Source organism: Eretmochelys imbricata, chromosome 3 (genome assembly GCF_965152235.1).
Source record: "Eretmochelys imbricata isolate rEreImb1 chromosome 3, rEreImb1.hap1, whole genome shotgun sequence".
In the NCBI taxonomy this organism is placed as follows: Eukaryota; Metazoa; Chordata; order Testudines; family Cheloniidae; genus Eretmochelys; species Eretmochelys imbricata.
The window spans coordinates 40,923,385-40,935,515 of NC_135574.1; the positions used below are offsets into that span (position 1 = coordinate 40,923,385).

Genomic DNA, 12,131 nt, shown 5'->3' on the forward strand with positions numbered 1-12,131 from the left:
TGAGTCTCTGTGTTTGCTATTAAGGTGATTGTTACAGTAATCAAACACAATGCTCCTCTTCCTGTGGGCTTGACCATTACTTAGCTCCCTGCTTGGGGGTGTTGTCTAATGTGGTACACATGTGCCATGGGGATTTGTTAACACAGGAAAAGATGTCTCATTAAAATGTACAGGGTTATTTTTTCTCTAGCAGTTCAGAATTGAACTAGCTCTCACAAGTTCTCCACCCACACCTTTCCTATAATAATGTGTTTATAAAGGCTTTACTCACGTCAACAATAGGGCTTTCCACCTCCAACCGCTGTGCATTCCACTTAGGGATGGGCCCAGCTGCAAGCTGTTTATCCAGATCAGGAGCCATACTATTCTGCAGCTTTGAGGCGTCCGGATCTGGGGCTTCTTCATAGACTTTAAATCCATAAAGGATCAATGTAATACTTGTTGGCAAAGGAACAACACTGCTGATAGTGACCACTCTCTGCCCCTCTAGCCCATCCCCTCCTATCCATGAAGCTTGATTTCTTGGCACATCTGCTGATGGGATTCATCAGGGAAGAGGAGACAAAGATAAATCTCCTTTCTTCAGAGGAAAGAAAAACCTAAAAGACATAGTATTGTGCCACACGAGTGGGGTTGCCAGGCATCTGGTTTTTGACTGGAACACCTGATCGAAAAGGGACCCTGGCAGCTTCGGTCAGCACTACCAACTGGGCTATTAAAAGTCCGGTCGTCAGCACAGCTGAGCCCCAGGGCTAAGGCAAGCTCCCTACCTGCACTGGCTCCGTGGTCCTCCCGGAAGCAGCCACGAGGTCCCTGCAGCCCCTTGGTACTGGGGCAGCCAGGGACTGGGAGGCTCCGCATGCTGCCCCCGCCCTCAGTAACAGCTCCACAGCTCCCATTGGCTGGGAACTGTGACCAATGGGAACTGAGTTATTCAAGGGGCAGTGCCTGCAGGTGCGAAGGCAGCACGCACCATGCAGAGCTGCCTGGCCGCCCATGCGCCTCATGGCTGCAGGGATCTGGCAGCCGCTTCCTCAGAGCCGCGGTAAGCACTGCTGGGACCCCATGCCCCACGACTCTGGCCCAGCCTGTAGCCCCCTCTCACACCCCAAACCCCTCATCCCCAGCCCCACTCCAGAGCCTGGAGGTCTCACCCCCCTGCACTCCAACCTCCTGCCCCAGCCTGGAGCCCTCTCCTGCACCCTAAATCCCTCATTCCCAGCCCCACTCCAGAGCCCGCACCCCCAACCAGAGTTCTCACCTGCTGCACGCCATCCCCCTGCCCCAGCGCGGAGCCCCCTCCTGCACCCCAAATCCCTCATCCCCAGCTCCATCCCAGAGCCTGAACTCCCAGCCCAAAGCCCATACTCCCTCTCGTACCCCAACCCCATTCCCAAGCCCGGCGAAAGTGAGTGAGGGTGGGGAAGAGTGAGTGATGGAGGGGGCGGGGAATGGAGTGAGCAGGGGTGGGGCCTCAGAGAAGGGGCGGGGCAGGGATGTTCAGTTTTGTGGTGTTAGAAAGTTGGCAACCCTACACATGAGAGCTGAGGTCAGATGAGAATCTAATACTGTTTGACCAGTGGGAGCAGGGCATTCTCGAGAGGTTCAGTTCACCCATCAAAGTCCAAGTCTTCTGAGCTTGAGGGCATGATAGGTAATCCCTTGGGTAATATACTTTAAATAGTTTGTGAGCCCTCTAGTGACCCTCTCTGTCATCTGTGTTCCAAATGTCCTCAGAGGCTAGCCTGAGCAGCAGTGTGTCTATGTAGCTAGGCCTTGCATGATATATACAGTTAGTAAACATGTTTACCTGGACCCCACTGTACCCAGTGTAGTTCCTTTACATTATGTTTGTTTTGTAAAGAGCAAAAGACACAGCAATGCTGGTCAATGTGATGGGTGTGATTTTTTTAAAAATAGTGTTGCACATGTTACAGAGACCTATGTAGTAGGCATATTTTTCAAATCAAAATAGTAAATAAAATGACTACTCGCATGAAAGACATACAGGTGCTCAAAAAATCAAAAATTTATGCATCTTCCAGCTCTTCGTATGAAAGCAGTGGCATCATGGCAACTGGCCTAAGGTATTTATTAAAATGGAGTGTGCCACTTGGACAAGTGGAAGTAATAGAATATGGCAACAGTGAAGGCTCAGGAGACAACTGCAGATTCCCACCTCAGCACTCGGCCGAGAATGTCATCGTTAATGTTAAGCCAAGTAAGTGGCAGGCACCATTATTGATGGATTTTACTTCTGATTAAGGCCCCGGTTCAGATTTAGATGGGTGACTGAAAGCAAAAAGGAATGCATTCTGTGTATGTTTATTCTTGCATTATGTACAATAATTTTTTAAAAATTCTGAAAATGCATGAAGTTCTAACCAGACTTTTGACTTAGTATGTGTTCTAACCAGACTTTTGACTTAGTAAGTGTCTCACCTTTATTTATGCCACTCAGTAGTGACTATGATTGGGAAATGCAAGACATCAAACTTTACTGTATTGATTACTTCTGGCTCCTGTCCTGGGTCTAGCAGCATCTGTGGTTCAGGGCCTTCAAGAGCTTTGGAACCCCCCTGAGCTTTGCAGCTACAGGGCTGTAAGAAGATCATGGCTAGTGGTGGGGAAGATTCCTCCAGAGGTGATTGTGAAACATTTCTGGGAGGTTTCTTCACAGCTGAGTGGCAGTCAGGAGACACCATATATACCAAAGAAGTCCCCCTGACCAACACCTCCAAAATAGAGCTTGTTTGGTGGGAGCTTGCCATAGCATTTGGCAGTGGGGGATGAAAAGGTGACATCTCCTCCAGAGATCCTTCCCACAAAGGGAAATCTTTCTGTTTATTCTGGAAAAGGACAGGCTTCCCTCCACAACCCTCCCTATTCTCCTTTGCCCCCATTACTGCTGGAGCCACACAGATGTTACTGTAGGCTTAAGTGTGTACTAACTACTGCATTCTCCATAACCCTAGCAGGCATGAACGAGAGGGCTGGGGATATACAGTGGCCTGCTTGGAGGGGCTTATTTACACAAGTTCCCTGTCTCCCTGCCCATTCAAGCAGCCCAGAAATCCTACCTACTGAGCAGGTGCAGATCCCTTCCTCTGCCAGATCCAACCAGTAGTCCATATAGTCTGGTAGCCTGTTACTGACAGTTGCCAGAGCCAGGTACTTCAGAGAAAGGTGCAAGATTTACTGTAGTAGGCATTAATGGGATAACCTGCCTATAGGGGAATCTTCTTCCTTAAAGAAGTGATCTCATGCCCTGAAGTTTAAGAGCTTATTTCCCTTATACACTGTTTAATATACATCCTATCTACATGCTGTGCCAACTGTCCCTAAAATTGGTCAGCCTGATGCACAACATGTAAACTGGCTTCAATCATTAGTCTTTCCATATGCAATGAATGAATTTTTTATCCTGTATTTTGCTAGGGTGCATTTATTTTAAGCTCTTCTCTTTTTGCATTCTAAACCCTCGCTGTTAGCTGGCAGTACTCCTTCTGAGTTATTCAAGAGCTGTGGTTTAGAGCAGTTTCAGTAGTGAATCAATGCAGTATGTCACTCTGTACTTATTTAATGTGGCTTTCTTGGCTTTTGCTTCATGCCATTCACCACAGTTGTGCCCGAAAAGAAATATTGTACCTCAGAGCTGTTTGGGATCTATCTTTAAATATATAGCACTTTCCTGATCACCAAGGGTAGCAGAGTTCTCTTGCCACTCCCTCCTAAGTGATTCTGGGTAAAATTTTCAAATGTGCCTAAGTTACTTAGGAGCCAATGGGACTTAGTCCCCGAAGGCCCAGTCCTCAAAGGTATTTTCAGTGGAGTTAGACACCTAAATACCTTTGAGGAACTGGGCCTAAGAGCCTGTGTCATTTTTGAAAATGTTACTCTCTGTGTTACACCTAGGGTTGCCAACTTTCTAATCGCACAAAACTGAACACCCTTGCCCCACCCCCTGCCCTTCCCCAAGACCTCATCCCTGCCCGCCCCTTCTCTGAGGCTCCGCCCCCGCTCACTCCATCCCCCCTCCCTCTGTCGCTTGCTCTCCCCCACCTTCACTCGCTCATTTTCACTGGGCTGTGGCAGGGGGTTGGGGTGCAGGAGGGGGTGAGAGCTCCAGCTGGGAGTGTTGGCTCTGGGGAGGGCCAGAAATGAGGGGTTTGGGGTGCAGGAAGGGACTCTGGGCTGGGGCCAAGGGGTTTGGAGTGTGTGAGGGAGTTCCGAGCTGGGGCAGGGGATTGGGTTTGGGCTCCAGGAGGGAACTTGGGTGCGGGATGGCGCTCAGGACTGGGACGGGGGTTGGGGTGCAGCATGGGGTTGGGGTGTGGGCTCTGGGAGGGAGTTTGGGTGTGGGAGGGGGCTCAGTGCTGAGGCAGCGGGTTGGAGTTTGGGGGGGAGAGGGCTCTGGCAGAGGGGTGCAGGCTCTGGGGCGTGGGGATGTGGGTTGTGGGGTATAGGAGGGGGCTCTGGGCTGGGGGCAAGGGGTTTAGAGTTTTGGAGAGCGCTCCGGTCTGGGGCAGAGGGTTGGGGTGTGGGAGGGGCTGCGGGCTCTGGGAGGGAGTTTGGTTGCGGGAGGGGGTTTAGGGCTGAGGCAGGGGGGTTGGGTGCAGGAGGGGGTGTGGGGTGCGGGCTCTGGGAGAGAGTTGGGTGAAAGCGGGGGCTCAGAGTTGGGGCAGAGGACTGGGGTGTAGGAGGGGGTGCGGGCTCTCGGAGGTAGTTTGGGTGCAGGAGGGGGCTCAGGGTTGGGGCAGGAGGTTAGGGTATGGGAGGGAGTGCGGGTGGTGCTTACCTTAGGCGGCTCCCAGAAGCGGCTGGCATGTCCCCTGGCTCCTAGGCAGAGGCGCGGCCAGGCGTCTCTACGTGCTGCCTCCACCCACAGGCGCCGCCCCCACAGCTCCCATTGGCCGCAGTTCCTGGCCAGTGGGAGCTGCGGAGTTGGCACTCGGGGCGGGGGCAGCGCGCAGAGCCCCTTTGGCCGTCCCTCCACCTAGGGGCCATAGGAACGTGTTGCTGCTTCTCAGGAGTCGTGTGGAGCCAGTTAGGAAGCTGCCAGCCCTGCGCCAACTGGACGTTTAATAGCCTGGTCAGCAGGACTGGAGCCACCAGGGTCCCTTTTCAACCGGGTGTTCTGATCAAAAACCGGACACCTGACAACCCTATTTACACCAACAGGCTCAGGGTCTGTTCTCCTTTGCTGATAATAAGCCTTAGGCTTATCTTAGCTGGGCATTGATTAGGTAAGTGGCTAAGTTCTGTTCATTTTGTTACCCCCATTCTCTCACCCACCATCCAAAACAGGATCATTACATCAAAAAGTATGGGAAGTGGCGTAGCGAGAGGAAGGAGATAAAAGAGAGAAGACAGACCAGAAGGATAGCAGATATGCAAAGGAATATATGAGTCCTCAACAGTAGTCATACCCTTCCTTCCCAAATAAGGAGCACCCCCCATTAAGCTAATGAAACATAATCAGAAACCATGAAAGAAAAGTGAGAGCAACCCCACAGTCTACCTGCATGCATGTTTATGCGCTACCAACCACTCTGAATACAGACTTGTACTGGATTGGTCTGAATCTTGCTTAAACCCTGAGGAACTTCCTTCCTATTTCTTGCTCTCTTTGTTGCTAAAGATTAAAGGAACCAGAAAATATGATCTTGCTACATAGACAGAGAACTAGCAAAGTTCTTAACATTCATGTGAGTATCATTGCATGTATACTGCAGTAGCTATGCAGTTTACCTCTGTACTTTCAGAATGCTTCAAAGAGATGCTCCGGTGGAACCCCAAATGCATCATATAGGTTGTCATTAAACTCTGAGAGAAAAAAATCTTATTCAGACAGTTTGGGGTCCTATGGGCGACATCCTGGTCCCATTGAAGGCAACTGGGAGTTTTGTCATTGACTTCAGTGGAACCATTATTTCACATCATGTTTCCAGTTTCTAAAACTACTAGCAATTAGAGAGAGAAGGAGAGAGACAGAAATTATGATTAGATGTAAGTGCATTAAGTGCATGAGGATTAGCTTTGCCTTGTCTGGAGGACTGAGAAAAGGAGAATTGTAGATGCAGCCTTGGCAGTGAAGTATTTAGACTTCATAAGACTAATACTCTCATGTTACTGACTGTCTCAGCAAGGATTTTTGATGAGGTACAACTGTATCCTTACAAGGATTGTTGGTAATTACATCTGTTTTACCATAGCATTCCTTCACCCACACAAAACCTTCTGTATAAAGGGGCAACTGTCACATCGTATCTTGTTATTATTGGCCTAATTTGTGTAGCTCTGTACTCTGTTCTATTCTCTCACTGTAGTCATTTCTGTTAATCACTACAGTGAGTCAGTGGGATTCTTGTAATGCGCTCAGGTTCATAAAAATGCTGACTAAAATGTCGTTTGCATTTTAAGATTATTGCTTGATCCATGTGATGAAAGATGGAGATAAAAGAGGAAAACATCATCTTGGCCATTGCAGAGAATTGAATAGCCTGCATTTAAATTCATCCTATAGGTTATATTGCACTAATGGAGGGTGTTTTAAAGGTTTTATGAATACATTCAAATCAAGGGCCTGCGTTAACTGCCACTGTTAGTCTGAAACAAGAGCTGTGTGAACACTTTTTGCACTCAGCAAATTTATGACATTTGTTCTCAAATTTTAATAGTAGCAAAAAGCTACTTTGAAGTACAAATCTGCTTTTTTCCTTCGCTAGGCATGAAAACGTGTGTAGCCTGGGCAAAAAGGGAGGGAATTCTTCCCTTTGGAGGGAGCTCCTTGCTATGCTGTGGCTTCTGGATTTCATGTTTAGTTGCCTTAGTTTGAGCCCTGTTTTCCTGAGTAGCTCTCATTATTGTGAATGTGGGGAAATACAAGGTCCCCATTGTTTTGCAGAATCCTTCATGCAGGGATCTGCCTATATGAAATTAGTGCAATATACTATGACTTCCAACAGCCGCTACCACTGCCTACATCCTCCAACTATATTTAAAGCAAAATATTTTATGTTTGCAGTTTGAAAATAGGGCTTGATTCTGATGTCATTTACACTGGTGCAAATCAGAATTATTTCCGTTTATCTCACTGGAATCACTCTTGATTTACAATGGTGTAATGGATCAGAATCCACATCTGCAGTGTTTCAAATGAAAACATTTATTTTAACTCTGTATGCTAACAGCTGGGTTTCCCCATTGAATCCTTCCAAGCAAATGTGTTACAGAAGGTTTTCCTAGTGACCTGTCTGCAGAATGAGTCTGGATACAGTTCTGTCTTTAAAACACCAACTACAAGGTCATATAGGCCATCACCTAGTATCCTCATTTCCTTATCCAGTAAACTGTCAGTCCATAAATGAACTGTTCACAATGCTGAAGAACCTACATTCAGGTGCATTTCTTTGTGCTTGCCGTTTCTAACACAAACATGTAGCAATGTGTCTATGTGTGTATTATTTTTGAAAAATCCAAAACAAAACATTCCACTACACACACTTCTCCTGGAGGGAGGATGAGAGAACAGAAGTGTGCTAAATGTCGGACACATGCTAAATGACATGTGCTAAATTACTCATTGGACTGCTGAAAGGAGCTCGGATACTATGGGGATGAGTGCAGTATAAGAAACTATATGGAACAGAACATTCAGACATGAAAGTAGAAATATTTTCAGAGTAATCCTGCTTCTTTGTTAGTGTGAAATACAATTTGGATAGTCTCCTTCTTCTTGATGTATTGTGTGCCAGAAAAATTATGGTGATATTTAATTGGGAGCTTAAAAATATCATGGATGAGTTGTCAGAGAAAGCTTTTGTGTAATATATATGCATTTGATTCATCCCCATAATATTTGCAAGATCTGAGTGTTATGGCTTGTCACCCTTGGGTGCAGTCTGGGGGCTGTGGGAACCGCAGGGCCCCTCTCCAACACACAGCTGGGTTGGGGACACAGCCAGCCTCACCCAGGCCCTGTTATCATCCAACACAACAGCAGGTGGTGCCACTCACCTGAACTGGGCTACCCACATGCAAACAGTAGACCCCAGCCAGTTTCCCAGCTCCCCTGGCATGCACCCCCCTCTGGAGTATAAACCCAAAATTATATAGTCTTGCATTGCACAGGGATCTGTACAGTGTAAGCTTATTAATATGCCTGCCCCTCCCTCAATGGGGAGAAGAATATACACACTTGTGGTAGCTAATCAAGCTGAGATTTTTCCCCAGATACTTCATTTAAAGGCACACTGGTTTAGGTTAAAATATAAAACAACTTTATTAACTACAGAAAGATAGATTTTAAGTGATTGTAAGTGATAGAAAACAGATCAAAGCAGATTACTTTGTAAAATAAACAAAACCGCAAACTAAGCCTAAGATACTAGAAAGATAGGTTATGAGTTAGGAAATTCTCTCCCTGGCTGATGATACAAGCAGGCTTGCAGATTCTTAAGGACCAGCTGCACTTGCTTTGTAGCTTGGGATCTTTTTCTTTCGGAGCTTCTCTCAGGTGTTGAGTTGTGATGGAGTGAAGAACAACAGATGATGCCACTGCCAGCCTTATATAGCCTTTCTATATGGTGGGAACCCTTTGTTCCAAACTCAGTTCCCAGACCAGTTTGTGGAAAAATACAGGTACCCAAAATGGAGTCCAGAGTCATGTGGGCTGGTCACATGCCCTTACAAGTCACAGCCCCCATTATCCATAGGCTGTCAGGAGTGTTCTCAGCAAGGTTCACCAGGTGGGGGATAAGCTTTTCCTAAGGCGTATTGTTTTCCTTAATGGCCCATTACCCTGAATGAGCCCTTTACAACCAGCTATTTAGATTGGAAGCATCTTGCCTAGTGGGCGTCACCCAGGTGTGACTACATGTGAAATACTGATACATAGTCAATATTCATAACTTCGGGTACAAAAATAATACATGTATACAAATAGGACAATCACATTCAGCAAAGCAGAACTTTTCCAATGACACCTTATGTGACCCATCTTATACAAAATGAATCATAATTACACCATAATCATATCATAATAATATCACTATGAAGAAGAGGGGGTGCAGTGTCACAGCGGGCATTATTATAAAGTTTGACTTTGTATCAAAGGTGAGAAGCAAATGCCATGATTTTGGACCCAGAGAGAACCAGGCAGGGGAAATAAATAATATGGAGACATCTTAGACTAGGAAATTGCTGAAAATCTCACTAGACCAGGTACTCTTGGCAATGTATCTTTCCCATTCAGTAGGGCCAAATAGTGAACCCTTTTCTCCCACTAGTGAGTAGTTAGGAACAGGACTCACATGAACTTTGGTGAGACTATTCCTGTACATAACTGTTTACATGTAGGAGTAAAGGATTCACTATCTCTCCGTAAGTGATTTTATCTTCAATGACAATGTGGTCTGGGGAATGGGCATGAAGTTCAAGAAGTCCCGAATTTTAATATTTGGCTGTCACTGACTTGCTTGCGTGACCTTTGGAAGGTTGCGTCACTTCTCTGTCTCAGTTTTCCCATCTCTCAAATGTGGATTATAATACTAATCTGTTTCCCACACAGTAATGTTGTGAGGATGAATTGCTTTGAATGTTTTAAGGGCTGCCCAAGTACAAGGTATTTTGTGAATTATTATTCTTTGTTTTAGTATTTTAAGTGTTGTTATATGCTAAACAACTCTCATGCTCTGAATTTCTTTAATATGCCCACTCCTCTTCCTCTTGGATGATCTTTGTGGGTGACTGGATTTGTTTGTGGGTTATTTTCTGCCGTGTTGGTTTGTTGCTCTTTCTTGGTCCAGAGGCTTTTTGAAGAGGTTGATCACACATTTAGGGCCCAGTGGAATGCCATTTGATTTAAATTTAATAAAAGGGATGCAAGTTAGGTCCAGTTCGCTCAAAGAAAAGTGTACAGTAAGTTAGAGCAAAAAGACGCCACCCTACATTCCTGTAATAAACAAGGGGACGGGTCAGAATGCAGTGGATATGACTTACTGATTTTTGGTGTATTCCTGTTGGAGAATGGTTGTCTCTTTCCAAAATAAATAAAATGAATGTTCTGTGCTAAATCCCTTATATTCACCAAATCCAGAATATTCCCCTCCAAAAGCAGTTTAACAAAGGGAGCAAGCTGCTTTAACTTACACATTCTTCCCTCTGCATGTAGAAGCACAAGTTAATATTAATGTCAGTGTAGAATCATTGCTCTTTAGGGGGCTTTATGGGCAAGTGTCAAATTTTATGTGGCTGCAGTTTACTTGATCTTTAGCAATTGGGATTCCAAATTAGCATATTGCTTGCTTTTGTGGTGATGGATCTGCTGTGTCACATTTCTAAATGGTGCTGCAGAGAGAAAGGCCATTTAGGAGCTTGTTACAGCTCCCTGATTCTTGGGATAGATCTGTGCCAGTCCCAGTGTAGGTTAAAGCAACCTGGGGCAAGAATACGTAGAAGGACTGACTCTAAAGCAAGAAAAGGGGAAGTGATCCAGTGAGTCATAAGGCCTCTTTTGAGTGGGAAGCATGGGTCTGCCGGCTATTGCTTGGCTTGCCACTGCTGGCCACATTGCTCATTAAGGATATACAGTATATACTGTTACCCAGGCAACAGCACAGTTCATTTCTGGCTACCTGGCTAAAAATTAACTGAGATTTAGAAAGAGGGAGGGAGAGAGGCCCATCTCTCCTGTGTGTTCCCATACAATGCTGAGCATGTTGTCAGTGCTCAAGAAATAATAATATGAGAGAAAGAGTCAATATATTGTGTCTTATTGGTGGAAGTTTGGTGCTGTTTTACTTTCACAGATTCACCTGTGGTGGTGAGGACCATGGTTTAATCCCAGCTAAATTATATATTTTCTCCCTTCGTGAGCAAATTTTTGAGGATAAAATTCAGATTCCACCCACATCTGTTTGTGGTTTAGATCTCTGTGGTTTGTATTTGTTATGTTGACTAACAAGAGCATATCAAAATGCAGATATGATTCTCTCTGCTGAGTTTCCTTCTGCTTTCTGCAGTCGGTTTATGTATGTCTCCAAGAGTTACCATGGAAACAAATGCGGGCGTGAGTTTGACTGGATATACTGGATACTTGTGTTTCTGTTAGTGGCTTGGAGAATATAAAACCCTTGCAGCATTTTCATCAGACATGGCAGGAAGGTTCCTTTTGAAAGCAGAAATAATACTACTCTGAGAGCTGCAGTAGAAATAGCTGATTTTGAACAGTGAGTCTAGAAGGAGAAAAAATAAAAATGAAAAGATCAGAGCGTCTGTCTCGTCAGCTCCTGAAAGCAGGACATCTGCAATAGAGTGTCCAGCAAAAATGAGGCAAGATGTAAAAAATTGTTTCATATCCCTGGTTGGTGGCAAATGTGTAAATTAGTGATGTGGTCTAAATTACTTTCAGTTAAAAGGGCAGGGGTTCCTGGGCCATTCTGCTTTCAGTTCCTCCTCCTGTCCTGAAGAAGGAGCAGGAGCAGCTGAACGATTGAAGCAGCTTTCCTTCCTCCTAAGGAAACAGTGCCTTCTGGGTTTTGCTCTGCTCATAGCCACAATTCCAGCTGGTCTGCTCCTGGCCCTACTTGGTGTGTGGTGATACAAACCGGTGCCCATGGTTATGGGCTGCATTATTGGTGAATTTTGGTCCTAAATTTTCCAGCGGAGATTGAAACTCCCAGTCCTTTACTCTCCCCAATGCACTACTTTGCTTCCTTCGCCTTTGCAGAATGCAGCTCCTCTCTCTGAGAAATGTTTCTAGCATGCCAGATTAAGTGGAGTGTTTTATGTTCATTAAACTTCAATCCCAATGCATGAGCTACTTCTCACTTCCTTTTAAAAACCTCTGCGTTTCCTCGCTGCTATTACATAATCTCACACACTAGGGACCCAGTGCTGCAAACACTTACTACCTTGCACAGTGTTTGCAGCTGCAAGAAATCTTGTAGCTTGTAATGGGGCTGCTCACATGAGTAACGTTACTCGCCTGAGCAAGTGATTGCTGGGTTGGGTGATTGTGAATATAAAATTATCTCCAGTGTTAAGATCTGTCACATCAGGTGCATGCTGAGACAGCTCTCCAATGTTCACATTTATAGTACATGAAGATGAAGGAGTAGCACTGACAG

The 12,131-nt window shown here is 45.6% G+C and overlaps 1 protein-coding gene across 2 annotated transcripts in view; it reads left to right on the forward strand.

The window, feature by feature from the left end:
* The window catches only part of ARHGEF10 (Rho guanine nucleotide exchange factor 10), a 181,678-nt gene that overhangs the window by 101,363 nt on the left and 68,184 nt on the right, over window positions 1-12,131 (forward strand). For both annotated transcript variants that reach the window (XM_077812623.1, XM_077812624.1), the window contains one exon: window positions 2,046-2,221. In XM_077812623.1, the coding sequence (XP_077668749.1) occupies window positions 2,046-2,221 (176 nt within the window). The remainder of the gene's footprint in view (window positions 1-2,045; window positions 2,222-12,131) is intronic.